Source organism: Bactrocera oleae, chromosome 6 (genome assembly GCF_042242935.1).
Source record: "Bactrocera oleae isolate idBacOlea1 chromosome 6, idBacOlea1, whole genome shotgun sequence".
Lineage (NCBI taxonomy): Eukaryota > Metazoa > Arthropoda > Insecta > Diptera > Tephritidae > Bactrocera > Bactrocera oleae.
The window spans coordinates 63,588,337-63,605,585 of NC_091540.1; the positions used below are offsets into that span (position 1 = coordinate 63,588,337).

Consider the following 17,249-nt stretch of genomic DNA (forward strand, 5'->3'; position numbering starts at 1 on the left):
GACTAAACCGGACTGGAAGTTTTGCAATGTCAAATGAAGGAACGGCCGTATAGCCCGCTAAGGGTAAGAAACAATATCAAAACCCGCATATGAAACTTAGCAGAATTCGAACCTGAAAATATGGAACTGCATAGCTCTCTCAAATTAAGCTATTCCTATAAAAATAGAGATCTATGGCTCAAAACGGAGACTCTTTCGATTCGACAAACTTTGACAAACAACAGATCTAAAAGATCACTAAATAAATATATAAGTAGCAATTAATTAATTATTTTCCATCATCTTGTGACCACAGTGCCCCAACTTTGCTACACATTCAATAGTATTCACGTAATGATCATGGGTTGCGCGTGCAAAAGCGTTGAAGAATTGTGCATAAATGAGCCAACACGAATTTTGAATTCAAATTGAAATAGTCTACAAAAAAACAAAAAACATTTTTGTACGTATGTTTGTTGTGCAGAAATGGCAAACACTTTGGGTTTGGGTGTTCGCTTTGCTGAACGTCGTAATGCACCAGAAGCCAATTGAACGGACTGGATAGTCAGTAATAAATAGTCGGATTCCTAAAGGCGGTATATCTCCATGGCATAGTCTAGCCGATGGGAAAAATTAAGCGTACAGCAAACAGACAGACAGACAGCTGATAAGTAACTACACAGACGACTGGACGTTTAAGTAAACTCACAGGCCTGCATACCATTGCAAAGGCAGCTAAACAGCTGAAGAAAGAAACAGAGAGTACTTCGTTTAGTTGCGTTAAGTTAAGCCAAGTCCAAACGTTTTTGAGCTACACTGTAAGTGCCATACAGTTATTAGTGTGGCCGTTGCATTTGCAGCTTTTCCTGTTGAGTTGCACTGAAATTTAGATGCCTGCGCTATTGTAGACAACGATTGTCTGATAATTTGGAGATTTGTTATCATCTTACAATTTTAATATATTTATGTCTCTAAAAGATTGTGTTGAATTAATTTATTTTCCTTAATTTTCATAACTCGGACATATTTATACATAATTAAGTGCAGTTAAAGTGTGGAGTTAGTTATTAGAAATGTTGTGAAAAAGATAGATATATCCGCTCTCTATCATAAGGCACTTGATAGGAAAGATAATTCGAGTGAAAAGTATACATTAATTCGGACATAAAAAGAGATGTATTTTAATATGTTAATGGAAATAAAGGCTGTATCGCCGTCGCCTAAGAGAAACGATGGGTGCAATATGGTAAAAAAAAATCATAGAATTTCCCGAATTCTAACACATTTAAATAATTTTTGGCGAAGACGTAGCTTCTTCGAGTATTAACATAATCAAAATGAGTTTAAAGTAAATTTTTAGACAAATATAATGATTATGGCGCTTGGGTATACGGAAATGGTATGTTACTTTTGGCCTTAACGGCGGTATGTAAATGTTTCAATACAAAACTTTCGTAAGCGGACTGAATATAGTAAATAGTATTATTTGTACCGAAACCTAGCATTAACCGAAGTCCCCAGGACTATTTCGACCACAAAGTTTTTGACAAAGGCATGCATAGTATTAATATTAGTACTATTTGGATTTGGATTTGTATATCTACTAGGTGGTTGGTTGAAAAGAGAGTCACAGGAGCGTCAGACCACAGGCACTTGAGCCATATTGTGTTTCCGAGTGGCAACCAATTAAGTCATATCCTATAACTCTGTGGATTTAATACTCTACCTAATTTTTTTCCACCCCAGCTTCCTAGTGTATTTTAAGTTAAAGCTTTGGGAGCCGTGGAAGATATCCCGTCTGAAACGACTGAAGGCTGCGCATTCGCAAAGATAATATTTCATCGTCTCATCATACTTCGCTCAGTTTACGAAATTTCTAAACTTAGAAACTTAAGCAACATGATAACCCCTACATTGTTACGAAGTTCTCTTTTTGCCTAGAAGCTTTTTGGCCTGTCCACCATGAACACTACCCTAAAGTACCTTTGTGGTATGCACTGTGTTGTTAGAATTCCAATACCTGAGGTGTTCTTCTAGGGTACAACCTTTGAAGGAGGGGAATGGTCCAGGGTAGCTTAAGAGAATTGCATTCCTGACTGCCATGCGCGAGCCAACTCGTCCGCTTTTTTGTTTCCTTCTAATCCTATATGACTGGTTACACGGATGATTCTACTGAGTTTTTCACTGAGAGTCTTGTCTAGTCTAAAGTCTAGAGCAGCGAGACTTAGTATAGGCGCTATGGATAGCCTTAATTGCTGTTTAACTATCCACTCGAAGGTTAATAGTCGGTGAACACATACATACATAGATTTCCCGGTAGAAACTGTCGATCACCATTGGTCCATTCTTTTCTACTGGAGAATGAAAACGTTTTGTTTAATTCTCCATGAATATCTTTAGCTCGACGTTATATAAATATATAAATTTTACAGCTGTCGATTCGCTATAAGCGGTGGATCATCTTCAACAGCTCTATGTTAAAAAATTTAATTTTGACAAAGGAAAATGTTTTTCAAACTCTTCGGCTCTCTTGATATTAGAACAAGAAATTCCAATTACCCTGCATATAGAGTGATACTATTCAAGGAAAAGAAAGAAATAGAGTACCACACTCGGACATCGATCTTTGGGAACACCCTAATGAACTATAAGGTGTATATAACAATGTATGGTTTATAATAAATTCCGTTCATCCAATTTAACACGATTTTCGCTACTTGCCATATCTCCGACATTTTTTTTTATTAGCAGCTCTGTTAAGTTTTAGTTTTTTAGTGAAAAAATGGAGTCAGTTTGTGGTTATGTAAATCTTTCGAATGTCCAAACACACATTTACAATGCATATAATTCATTAAATGCAACATAAACATACATATATACGCATATGTAGCATATGCACAGAAATGTGTGCAGTTTAGGCAAATAATTTTGAAAATTAATCACAGCCATAAAATCAATTGCGTGTTCTAAATTTGCACTGGTTTATTTGCCACCAACACATATGTGTATGTAAATCGGTACATATGTATGTGGAAGCGCCATGCGGCGTTACACGCTCCAACTAACTTTGTTGCATTGCGTGCTTGGCCGAACAGCGGCGCAAAGATAGCGGAATATGTATGTTTGCTGTTCGAAAATCGATTAAGTCACAGCTGAAATAAATGTGGCGCCCAAACAAAAATGCGCGCTCTAAATGCTGACATAACTATCCAGGAGTGGACTTCATACGTCTATATCCATACGAGCGCGGTCCGACAAATAGCCGAACTTCCATGGAGTACATTCTCGTTGACAACCACTGTCAAAATTTTAGTCGAATCAGACACGTAGTTTTGTTTTTAATGCGCGTGGATGCGATGATTTATACCAACTAGCTCCAGAAGGCTGACCAGGGAACTGCTATGACAAATTATTAGGCTTGTTTTGGTTTCGTTGGGTAGAAATTTCAGAGGAATCAGGAGGTGCAGTATATATCGCGCCGCCCTCGTATCTCAATTCAAATGCGCAACTAACTGTCCGCGCCGATTGAATTGGCTGACCATTTGTGAAGTGTCAGACGTTTATAAAAGCGCTATACCTTTTTCTTCTTCTCTTTGCTATTAGCTCGTGCGCATTCGTCAAGCGCCATGAAACAAAAAAAACCGAAGAATCATATTCCCGGTAAATGCACCAGCGCTGGGTAGGCGTAGTCACAAACTTTGCTCCAGTTAAAGTTAATTTTATTTATTTGAAAAAATTTTCTACAGTTGAAGCAGCCAGCATATTTGTCTTTAGTTGCGTGTGTGTATGTATGTGTGTGTGTGTGGGTCAGCAGGCCGTATGAATGCCTTTCACTCGCAACCGTTAGTAACAGGATTAGCGGTGCCCAACAGTAGTGGCTGCCTGTGTAACACATCGTTCGCTTTTGACAGATGGAAGATTAAAAAGTCAAGACAACAAAAACAAATATACTAAAATAACGGCGAACTGTCTGTTGGCCGGCAGTTGGATTTATTAGAATAGTTGCTGCCACACTTAGTCAACGCTTACGATGCTGTTATATACTCACATATATACACAAACACACACATACATATGTACGCCTTCATTTGCGGCAAGTAAAAGCATTTTTCTAATATTTATACTTACATAACATAATACGGCGCATATTTGCTTTGCTGCTACGGTGTAACTGTATTTTCTATTAAAAAAAACGAAATTGGCATCGTTTGCCTGCTTACGGCGTACAAATTTAAGCGAGAGCGTGCCACCGAGACGGATTCCACTGCTGGCTAATAGTCCGACCATTTAGTCGGCTGGGTTGTGTGCTCCGCTGCTGCTTCTTATTTTATTTAAAATAAATAGAAATTTGGTCAGCTAAATGAATTTTAATCGATTTAGTGCCATAAATAACGGCAGTTCAGTTCGGCTGCTGCTTACACTAGCCTTTTAGTGCTCAGGTAAGTTATGTGTCTGACAATTTAAGCAATTCAATTTAAAGCGTGGAGCCGAAAATTTCCTATACCGTTTATTTTGGAAAACATATGTATGTGCATACATATGTGTGTATAGCTAATTTTGGTGTCAGAAATGTAAAGTTACAAGATTTGCAGTTATTATGCACACTGCAGCTAGTTCGTCTCACTGTGGTAAAATGTTTGATAAAAACTCCCGCAGTCTCCATGCAGACCTGTCACTATTAGCTCGTCCGCGCTTATATATCTCTTCGGTTAATTATTAACAAAGAAGTGCGCGCTTTGCAATATTTAGCAAACTCTCATGTGTCTACAATATTGAAATACCCCTTAAGGCGGAGAGAAAGTTAGTTTTGATGGTTCTATATAGTCCTTAGTATAAAACTTATTATGTTATGAATTCAAGATCAACCAAAAGCCGATCTAGCTCAACACTTACCTCTGTAAGACTATAAAGCAAATGTATGCTTTCTCAGCTCTTAACAAAAAAAATTGGACCGTCTGAAAGAAGTAATTGCCGCGAAGTGGCCAGCTTTGAAGCTGGCAGAGTAATAGTGTTCCCTTAGGACAATGCCAGGCTATACACATAGATAGTGCCCATCAGAAGCTTCGAGAGCTTGGTTAGGAGGTTATTATTCTAATTTCGAACTTAGCACTAAGTAATAAGTACCTGCTTCTGGCTAGAAGCTTATCGACTGTTCCAGTTTTCTGCCAATAGAGAATATAATTTCAATTTGATGCAAAAATAATGTGTTTTTTTACTAGATCTTATATTAACTGTCTTCGATACTATTTTGCTCAGTTCACTATGTTTAATCGCGGCTCTCTAACGAAGTAATTTACATTTTTAACCAACAACAACAACGTAGTCCAGTTGAAATCAGTGCGATGAAGAATGGCGTAACTTGCTTGCTATTTTATGCCTATTTCATTATGCCAATATATTTGATTAATATCAGCTGTTTGTTCGATTTGTCGCTCTCAAACAATTGGCAAATTTAGGATATCATCAACTTAATCGTAAATACTACAAAGTCTCCGCACAGCTGATGAATTTGTATGCCAAAATTCATCGAAAAGTTTGATATCATCTAACGGTGCGAGACTGCTAGCTACTATCAAAATAAATTATTTTTGATGTAAAATGTTTATCGTAGAAATTAAAGTCAACCGCCAGTATCAAGAAATAAGTAAGTTTTTTTTTTTAAATACCAATATCTGGCAACATTCTAGAACTTTTTTTTTTTACCGTTGTCACTAAAAACTCTTATTTTACTCTATCCAAGTCCAGTGGTCAGATTTTAAGGTTATTTCGCAAGATTCGTTTCTTTGTAAGAGCATATTTTATAGAAGTTTATTCTTGATTAGCAATTCCGAGTTATCGATATTTTTTAGATGCACAAATCTTACGCCATGATTTCGTAGAAGCCTTGGAACCTCACTGGGTCATCATTTAACAGTTAAAGGCATTACTTCGCAATCCTATATAAAGTCTTTATTCAAATTATAGTCAATGCATTAAGCGCACTGTATTCAGATTCAGTTGCAATCATTCTTCGGAACACTGTACAACACACTCAATATGTTCTCTGCTAAATTGATCCAACTACCATAAATGTTTGCACATAACAATTAAAATGCCCAACGGATAAATCTTAAATACAGTTAAATGGCTCGAAATAAGGTTTTAATTGAGACATTATTCAATTTATGACATTTTCCACAAAAAACAACAGCAGCAACAACAACACCAAGCAGCCATTTATGGTGTGAAGTGGTGCTCTAAAGCTGCATGTTCTAATTTTAGGCAATAGCACAGTTAGCAGGCAAACGCAGTTACAATCGCTGTTACAGGTGCTGGCTGCTACAGTTACCCAATGACAGTTGATTGCTTTTCTTAGCTGATTGCTGCCACAAATGTACATATGTACATGCCACTGTAGCTATGTATATGTCGGTAGTGTCTGGCAATTCGCTTGAATCCGCATGCGGAGTACCTTTAATGAGCACCAAAATTGTCGTTTTAATTTATAATCTTGTTACAGTTTTTTGTCAGTTCCGCGTACGTATGACTATTTCGCAAGAAACGAACAAAAAAAGAACTACCAACAATATAGAATTGTAAAACAATCTTTGTCCATTGTTGAGCAACAAGTATTTTTGTTCACTGCACAAACTGAAAATTTGCTATAGAGTTTAATATTACCGACTGTGGGTCCAGTGTGTGAGCTTAGCTTTTAAGAAAGTTGATTTGGTATTAATACAAAGAAAATTTAGAAAATGTTATAGTGAAATAAGAAGAAGGGCATATCATAACCTCACTTGTCCCAGTCATTATTTTGTAGGAAGTAGTTAACAAGAACAACGAACACAAACAGTTTCGCTGTCTAGAAACGCTGTTAGTGAAATTCCACCTCTCCAATTTCCGATTCTCCTGTTGGATTTGTTTCTTCAGCAATAAATAAAAACGTCTGCTCTTGCCGAATATACTTAGGTATTTAGCGCACCAAATATAATATACGAAATATATGTATATATATATATAATACTTGATACTGTTCGCGACTTCTACGTTCAATCGGAGTGACCCTTGCTTAAAATCTCGTTCTGGATATTGTAGTAGACTAAGCTCCCACTCAAGTTTACGGTCGTGGTGTGCCGACTTCAGGGACACCGTTGACTGGGAGGGAATTAACGAAAGTTTTAAGAGCTTAACTGTGAATGGCGCGCAGTAAGCGTCTGAAGTTTTTTGCGTACGAAATTTCGTCGGTATATTATTGTAGCTGGTCAACGTATTGTATTGATATTCCTAGGAGTCGGTTCCGCTCCAAACAGATGAATGCCAAGATGATTTGCGCGAAAACATCGCAATAAAAACTGCTTGGAGAGAAGTGCACTATGTCCCCGCAATAATGTGGCCCTTAGTAAGTACGTGTTCGATAGAGCACAGACTATCACCCCGAAGACCCAAAATTTTGGGGTTGTTTACTTTCTAAATTTTAACGCCATCGACGATATTGTTGAACTCTAGTCTGTATTCTTTCGTCTGGTTGCGAAATAGTACTGTTGATTAAAAGACGCTCGGATAATTCATGGTTTAGTGTCAAAAACTTTTCTCGCAAAATTTTTTTTTGATTGCGACTACGGATTATCTGAGCGTTTATAAAGCTAAGTGCTGCGGTGGTGCCGTGTACTTTACGGAAACCATTTTGTCGCTGCAGCTTCAAATGCGTTTTTCTCAAAACTAAATTTTTTGAACTCGAGACCACGATCGAAAGATTTCAATGAAATTTAGACAACTTTTTGAAAACATGAAAAACTACCTGATTTTTTTCCCGAAAGTCCCAAAAAAAGTTTCCTAAAGTAGCCATTTTGTTACTTTAAAAAAGGCTTCAATCAGCCCCTAGATAATGTATTAATAAAACCATTTTTTTTAAATTGATTTTAGATGAATTTACAAAGAATAGTTGTGATCACCGCAAGGAGCATCTGTTGGAACTGGATCAACATAAACAGCCATTACATATAAATTTTTTTTTTTAATTTCTGTTAATTCAAGTCAAAACCTTATATAATGATACTCTCTTTTTAGTTTTTTTAAATGAAAAAATTTGCTTGCAAAAAAATATTTAAAATCGTTTTGACCTAACCCCTAAGATCACCACTGCGCAATAAAGTTGTATGCTGGATAAATTATAAACACTTTGTGTGAACCACATATAAGTAAAAGGAGTGTTACCTAATTGCATATATTAATAATATTTATTTGTCAACCTGAACATACCCAAACCGTTGTTGGTTTGTTTAAAAATGAAAGTTAATTGTCAAAGTACAGTCATTATAACAAATTAAATACTATATAGAGGTTCGAATTGTAAAAAAATAAATTCGAAAAGTTCTTTTAAGCTCTAATTGTCAAGGAATAAACAAAACGCGATTTGTTATCTTCATAGCGCATCAGCTGGCAGCACTGGTTTTGTTTACATATATTTCCTAACAATGCCGCGCAAAAGCAAAAAAGTTATAATATCATCAATTACGACAAAAAGTAAAGAGAATTCGTTAAAGTCGCCTGTAAATAGTGAAAAAATAAACCAAACCCGTAGAACATTACGCTCTTCCAACTCAAATATCAATATAGCAGCCGTAAACACAACAGCTGAGCGGATTACCCAAACCAAAACTGTGACCAGCAGACGTACCAGAAGTGGGAGCAGTACAATAAATACAATGGAGGCTGTCGAGCCAGAACTCACTGCTAGGAGGCGTAAAACAACTGATGAGAGTAAGGAAAATGCGAAGGGTGGTGACGAAATACCTGAAAAAGTAGTCCGAATAGAAACCAATGGGCAGAAAGAAGCCGAAGTTAGTGGAAAATTTGATGCCGCAGTGATAACCGCTAAGGAAGCTATGGTGGTGGATAAAGACAATGAAAACATGGAAGCAGATAAATGTGATGCAGCTGTGGGCCAGTCACCTGCAGCAGAAGTAAATTCCAAACCAAGTAAAAATGTGCCAAACAGTAATGAGAAAACTCAAAATGAGGCTGCAGAGGCACAAACGCCCACTGAAACAACAAACAAAGAAAGCAAAACTGCACACAGGACAGACTCCATCGATAAACTAACCACGCTATTCTCTAATTTATATCTGAATTCAGTGCAACGGCTGTGCTTAGAGTTTCCGCCACGCTGCGCAGAGGATTTAGTATACTGTCGCAAGCAACATTACCAACAACGTTTCAGTGAAATGGTCAAACCAAGTGAAGCGCGTTTAATGCAGCTGCGCTGTACATTAAAGCAACAACGCTATCTGTCATTCCTGAATCTTGCTTTGGATATGTGTCAACGGCATGAATTTCCTGGTGAAGACACCTTTACCAACTTAATCGAATTAATTTTGGTGCGTTTTTTAATTAAACTAATATTATATTTTGGCTAAAATTTATTATAAAACTGTTTTATCCTACTTTTACAGAGTCTCAATCCGAAAAGTGGTGACGCGACATGCATACACACATACCACAAATGTATAGAGCTTTTCAGCTATATGGTGCGCACATTTCCACCTTGTTGGCGCGCAACGCATCCCGCTTATATTGGCTTCTTTCAACGTCCATTGGATGCCGAAAAATTGAGCAACAAATCGAAAGGCAGCGACAAACGTTTGTCCAAATCGAAAAAAGTTTTCGACATAATACTCGATTTAACTGAAATCATATTCAACGAATGCAACAGCGAAGAACTGTCAAAGTCTGCCGAACCCAGCACACCAGTGAAAAATAAAGGAACTGAAGGATCAGCTGTGTCGGAAACACCGGAGAGTGTACCCTATGATCATCGCAAATGGGAAGAACGCGACACACACTTGAATACATTTACAGCGCTTAAGGCAACAGTGCGTTTGGAGCGTTTATTCATTGTTTTACGTTTAATTTTGCAAATACTCGAAAATGATTTCGTCATGTGGATGTTGCATCATTATAGTAAGGATAAAAATTGGTTATTCTACAATGATAGCCGACCGTTGGCGGTATTTGTGCTTGGCATCGCAGAGGAAGCGCATTTGAGCGATTTGGGACGACAGTTGTTTCTGCTTTTCGCATTGGGTGTAAATAAAGGTCTCAATATAGACTATTTAAAAATACTCGAGGTGCGTTATTAGGGTCGTGTGTGTGTGTTTGAATGACTTATATTTAAATTTTTATGTATTTTTGCTACAGCGCTATATATCACTGCTCATGGTCATTAGCAATACGGCTGACATCGAACACACTGTTTTGGGCGTCAAATATCCGCGTCTCGGCCCAAACACCAAGCAAGCTATATACGATTTCTTTCGAAAATTCAAAGGTAATTATTTTTTTTTATACCCTTAACAGAGTATATTAAGTTGGCTTCGAAGTTTGCTCTTTTCTCCCAAAGAAGCTGCACATAGCATATAGCTATATGGCTGAACGGTCGGAATAAACCATAGCATATAGCTGCCATGCAAACTGAACAATATAAATCAGATTGAAAGGTTTTTTTTTATATACTTTTAAGCTATCACAAATGCACCTGTGAAGGGTATTATTGCTTCGGTGCAAACGAAGTTAACCTTTCTTCTTGTTTTTAAATCTGTAATGAATTTATATATACCAACTTTTTTTTTTATTTATAGATCGCAATTTAAACTCCTCCATTGGCAACTACATCAACGCCATTGATGTGCTACGTATACCATATGTGCGCTACACTTTTATCGATCAATTTTTGCAAATGTTTGGCTTTTTGTATGCCGAGGAATTTTCGCCCGAAAAAGTGTTCAACTACATACGTAAGAAACGTTGGCTGAAACATAAGAAACAAGCCGAACTACAAGCTGCCATGGAAGAGGCTGGTGATGTTGTAGATGAAATCTCTTGCGAGCAACATCTCTCACTACTATTGGAAGCGCTAAAAGCCTACTGCAAATGGCATGCTTCAAAAGAATTCATGCAAATCATATTGAATAAACGTAACGTAAGCAGTTTGAAGATCACCGCACATTCGGTGCATCATACGCCCATAGCTTATGGGGGACTCTTGAATTTGGCGCGCATGGAGAATGAAATAAATGTATTGGAGGGTAAGCTGCGTAAGACTGTGCGTGTGGCGAAGCCGCTTATCGATTTGAAGCTCATGGATATTTGTATTGATCAGGATTTGCGTATAAAGTATCGTACCGATTTGAAATATTTACATGCTTTGCAAATCAAAGTGACGGAGCAAAGTGTCGCACATCCAGAAGTCGATTTCAGCGCTTGGCAAACTTTTCTGCTTGACTTCAAAGTGGATTAATTTGATTTGTATTGTATTTTATACACTCTTCCAGTTAGGCAACTTTTATTGCTGTGTTTAAGTTTAAAAATATAATATAGTATTTCTTATAAGTTTACCTACCTTTTTTATGTAGTACGCGTTGTTCCAATATGTAAATACTTGTATGCATATGCATATTTGTATGTTGTTTCCATAAATTATTGCAAAAAAAAAGAACACACATTTTTTTTTTTGATTTTATGACAATTTTTTGTACACTTTTTCTGCGCCTTAAAACATATTATTTATTACTTTATTTGTATTATTTTGTTCATCTTATGAATTTATATCGCTTACTAATCATATATTTAATAATTATAACATTTCTTTTGCTGCATTTACTATATCTTGTATTCAATACAATATCTTATTTATTTGTTTCTTGGCTTATTATCATTGGTATAGTATACAGAATTTTTTTATAGAGGTTACTTTTGAAAAAAAATTGAAGATTTTTATCGCAATTTCTTTTTGTTTTTTTCAAAAAAAAATTTAATTTAAATATTATATATTTGTGTTATGATTTAATAAAAAAAATATTAAACTATATACATATATGTGTATATATGTATTATATTTTTTTCATTAAAAAAAATTTTAATTTTTCTATAATTTTTTTCTTTTATTGCAAAAAAAATTTATTTACTTTTATATATTTCTATTTTCATTAAAAAAAAATTGAAACAAAATTTGTTAAACATACTACATACATTTATATAAATTTATAATTGTGTCATATTTTTGTAAATTCGTGTTTGCTTTATATTTTGTTTATTTATTTTTTGTTTTTATTCTGCTATATACACGCAAATCTGCAAGCCATAGAAGTGTCACTGAGCACTTTGCGCAACTACATATATGTATGTATGTATATCTGTATATCCATCGTATATTTGTTTGCACTCGTAATCGACATTGGTTTTTGTTGGTTTAGTTGCAATTTTTGCCTAGTTTAGCAACTATATGTATTACTTTCTTCTTCGTGTTTCAAAGCAATTTACTATATATAGAATTAAAATAACTAAGGTTTGAAGAATTTAAAAAAAAATTTCATTAATGGTTTTTTTTTTTTGTTTTGAACCCAGAATTTATAAACGTTTGCCATGAAGCCAAAATATTTTATATATTGAATATGAAATCTACAAAAACAAAAAAAAAAACTAATAATTTCTTTTACTTTTGTTTATATATATATTGAAAGTAATTGATGTTAATATTGTAAATAAAATATAAGGCATTTCTTAAGAATAAAATCATAAATGGTATGTGAAGGCAACGAAAAAAATATTAAAATTGTCAAATCTACAAAAAAATATTAATTTCATTGTATGTTTTTAAGACGGATTTTTTGAGCCAACTCGGCAGTAAGATCATCAAATTAGTGTTATATAAAAATTTACTACTCCAATTGGAAATGATTATTTTTTATAAAAAAAATTATATGCATAAAAAATAAATATTAAGTCAATATTACATTTTATAATTATTACTTTTTAAATTTTACTGAAATTTGAATTTTTTTTGGTGTTTTTTTTTTTTGAGACCAAGGAAAGTAGTTCTTTTTGTCAAAATTAATTTTAATTTAAATCTAATTTTATTTTTCATACAAATGATTGTTTTTGATAAACAAAATTTTGAGCAAGAAAATTTAAATTCTTATAAAAAAACCTACACTAAGAAAGGAACTGTTTTTGTGCAAATTACGATTATTTCTATTTTAATTTTTTTAATTAAAAGTACAAATTATTATTTTTTCATAAAAGAAAATTTTGAACAAGAATGCTTATGGAAAAGCTAAAGAAAGTAACTTTGTTAGACTAAGAACAGATTTGTATTTAGTCCAAAAATTTTTTTTTCTAAGTTTATTTTTTTGTCAAAGAAAAATACAAACGGGTTTAAAAAAAACGAAATTTTGAACTGAATTTTGAAAATTTTAATGTTTAAGAAAAAGTTGACAAAAGATTTTTTTTAGTCTCTGAAAAGTAACTGTTTTCGTCAAAATTATAATGCTTTCTAATTTTATTTTGCTTTAAAGAAAAATTGTACGTTTTCGTAAAAAGAAAAATTTTGAAAAGCATAAATTAATTGCTTAAGAATTAAGTAGTAATTGCAAATTGTCAAATTCATATGCAAAGAAAAATACAAACGGATTTATAAAAAGAACAAAAAACAAGAAAATTTAAATGTTTATAAAAAAGCTAATAAAATACTTTTTTTACCAGGAAAAGCAACTGTTTTACTCAAAACTAAAATTTTACTTAATTTTATATTTTATCTAAAGCAAATTATTGTACAAATGATTTTTTTTTCGTAAATAAAATTTAGAGCGAGAAAATTTAAATTGAATAAAGTTTAATTTTAAAAAATAATAATATTATTTATTATTATTTTGCATTTAATAAATACATTTTTTCAATTCAGTATACAAAAAAACATGTGTAAAACATGGTAAGTCGACATATTAAAAATAACAAAAAACAATTAAAATTATTAGAAAACATTGTATGCATATATGTGTATGTACATATATGCATTCCACCAAAAAAAAATAATTAAAATATCTTCTCTATACATTTCCATTTTATTTAAGCAATATTTTATAAAGCAGCTTTTATATCTTTTTTTATACATTTTATGTATATTTATCTGGAATACAATGTCTCTGCGCAATTGGTTCTACCTGATTGATTTTTTTCTTCACATTGTTGCCACACAATTTATTTATAATTGATTTAGCTTGCATTTATCATTGCAATACTTATTTTGCGTGTGATTTTGCAACTATATTTAAAAACGTTGCTACTGCACATATTTTTTTTTAATATATTGTACATATACATATATATGCTACCTGTATTACGTTACATACATACCTTACTTATCCGTTTTTCATTTAATTAAACATTTTTTCGGCAATGCCGACAAATTTGGAACTGTTTTTCCGACCTTAAGCTTACTAAATTAATTTTTACACACGTTTAACCTGCGTAAAAAGTCTACGCCACTTACCTCTATACTTGTCTTGTATGTATATACTATATATGTAGATAATATAATACACATATGATTACTTTTATGCTATACTATATCCCAAAGTAGCACATTTATACAGTTATAAATACATTTATCAGCTATTTGTATTTAATTTTTATGCATACATATATACTTATATATATGTATGTATGTATATGATGCACGAGCTCTACGAATAATCAGAATACATTCATTACTATATCTTCTACATCCTAATTAGGCCATTCGTTTTATTTAAATTTTTTTTGCTTATATATATGTAATTGCTTCGCTCCAAAATAGCTGTATAAATTCTAATTGCTTAAGCCTATCTCACTACTTGACATTTTCTAGCTCTTTTTATGGAATTTTTATAATTTTTTTTTACGAATAAATCAAAGCCACAATAAGCAGGCGCTCGCAAGATGTTAAAAACAAATTTAATCTTTTATAAAAAAATTTTTTTTTAAACACTTTCGAGTTATATTTCGAAATAGAAAGCAGAAATTAAAAAAAAATATTTAAAAAAATATTTCAAAAATAAAATCAAAAAAAATTTTATAAATAAAAAACTATCAAAAAAATGTATGAAACAGAAAATCTAATAAAAAATGTTCTTAAAAACAATTAAAAAATTTAAAAATATAAATAAAAATAATAATAAAATTTACAAACACAATTTGAGTCAACAGAATTATTGTAAAAGTAAAAAAGTGCTCATAAAAAACAATTTCAAAAATTTCAAAAAAAAAGTATTTCAAATTAAAAATCAGTTAAAAAAATTTCAAACAAAAAAATTTTCATAAAAATCAAGAAAATACCTTCAAAAAATATTAAAAAATAATTTTAATCAACAGATCAATTAAAGATAATAATAAAAAAAAATATTCAAACATAACCAAAAAAAAATCAAATTAACAGTTTACACGCAACGCTTAAGCATCCACTTGCTTAAATAACTATAAAAAATAACACACTCAGCGTTAGCGTTTTTTAAACTATTTATACCATTTTTTTTTAATATTATATATTATTTTATTTTCCTTTTATCTAAACTTCAAATAATTTTTTTAATAATTTTCTTCATTTTGTATCTAAAATAGCACTAACATCTTTGAATTACAAATTTTGCGCAATTTGAACAGCACACTTGAGTAATTATTCCTGTATATAAGTAAGTACATATGGTATATATTTGACATGCTTCGCTTTTTTTTATTATTTTTTTAATTTTTATTTTCAAACGTAAGCGGCATTTTTTTAAGGTTTTTCATTTTTTTAAGGTTTTTAATTATTTTTTTTTTTTGTTATTTTCTTTTTTATAATTTTAGCGGCTCTCATAAGCTGTCAGATTTACTCTACACATATTTCGTATACTTGGGATTTTTAAAAATATATATACACATCTTTATGTATTTCATTTCATTTGTTTTTTGCTTTTTAAAAGGAAACTTCTTTATTTTATATAAATCATTAATCAAAGTTAAATAATATTTTCATTGTTGAATGAATTTCAGCAAAAAAAGTTAGCAAAAGTATTGCCACAGCCGTAACTGATTATATTTTTGAAGTAAATATATATGTATGTATATACAAAACGCTGAAAAAAAATATTTTATTAAATAAATAATATTTTTTTTAAATTTTATTTATTTATTTATAAAATAAATAATCTTTTTTTTTAAATATATTTGTTAAAATAAATATTTATTAAATAATAAATTTAAAAGAAAATAAAAAAATGCATTTTCAATTCAAAAGTTGTTTAAATTTCAAAAACGCTTGAAATAAACAAATTTCGAAGCATACTTTTCTGCGTAATTTCGGTTTCTGAAAATGGAGTTGAAATATATGGCACGCACCGGAATTATATTCCAGAGAACTGTCACTGTTACTGCACTTCCTCAACTGTTTGGAACTTTTTGTTCTAACAAACATATTATTCATTCATAAGTACTGTATTGTTTTGTAATTTTCGGAGATAATATATACCAATATAATTTACTAACGGTTAACAAAACTTAAACAAAAAAAAAATTATTTGAAGCAAAAATTTTGTACTAAATTTTCAAAATAATTTAACCCATAGAAATAGGCAAATAACGGCTCATAGAATTTTAATTTAAAATATTTCCAAATACAAGTATTTGCATTTTCCTTGAATTTAACAAGTTTAGAAATATTATTATTGTTTTTTGTTACAAAATTTATTTTAAAAATTTCAGCATTTCGTAATGAAATTTTTTGGCTTATTTTTTCATTCATTTTTTTATATAAAAATATTAGATATTTATTGGAAGAAAATTATTTTCTTGGAAAATCAAATTTAATTTAAAAATTTTCTGTAATTCCAAATCTTTTAAGGGGTCATATGAGTTTGACGGTCTTTGAGATATAATTTACAAGGTCTTGCCGCAGAGGATTTTTTTTCTATTACAACTATTTAAAAAGAAAAAAGCGTCGAGAAATTGTCACCAAAAGTTGCATGTTTTTGTAAAAATGATATCGTAATGACCGAGTTTTGAATATTTTCCTTTGAAAATTTCACAAAATCTTTATCAAATATGTATCTTCGGAATAATTTAATGTTTGAATGAAATATTTCAATTTTTATATAAAAAAAATATTAGTTTATCTTGTAAAATCAAATTTAATTTTTATTAAAGTAATATGCAATTTTTTTTAAACAATATAACGTATAAAAATAAACTTGTAATAAAAATGGGCTCTGGGGTTTCGCAACGAGAAGAATAGAAAAAAGCATTTAGTCGTCTGTATAAGAAAGAATTAATTCTATCTTCATACTCCTTAACTGTATTAAGTAGTGTTTCTTCTTCATAAAATAAAAAAATGTAGTTTTTCATAACTTACCTAAAAGTATGCAAAGGTATTTGGTAAAAAATATTGCCTCTACCGTGAAGCATGCAAAAACCGCTGTTTTTCAACAAGAAAGTTAAAAAAT

The 17,249-nt window shown here is 31.8% G+C and overlaps 1 protein-coding gene across 1 annotated transcript; it reads left to right on the top strand.

Annotated features, from left to right (window-relative positions):
* The first annotated feature begins 8,273 nt into the window (after positions 1-8,273).
* Positions 8,274-12,678, top strand: LOC106627950 (uncharacterized). The gene is made up of 4 exons (XM_014248289.3): positions 8,274-9,335; positions 9,411-10,085; positions 10,156-10,285; positions 10,596-12,678. The coding sequence occupies exons 1-4, from the start codon at positions 8,433-8,435 to the stop codon at positions 11,252-11,254; spliced, it is 2,367 nt and encodes a 788-aa protein (XP_014103764.2). The 5' UTR covers positions 8,274-8,432; the 3' UTR covers positions 11,255-12,678.
* The last annotated feature ends 4,571 nt before the right edge of the window (positions 12,679-17,249 follow it).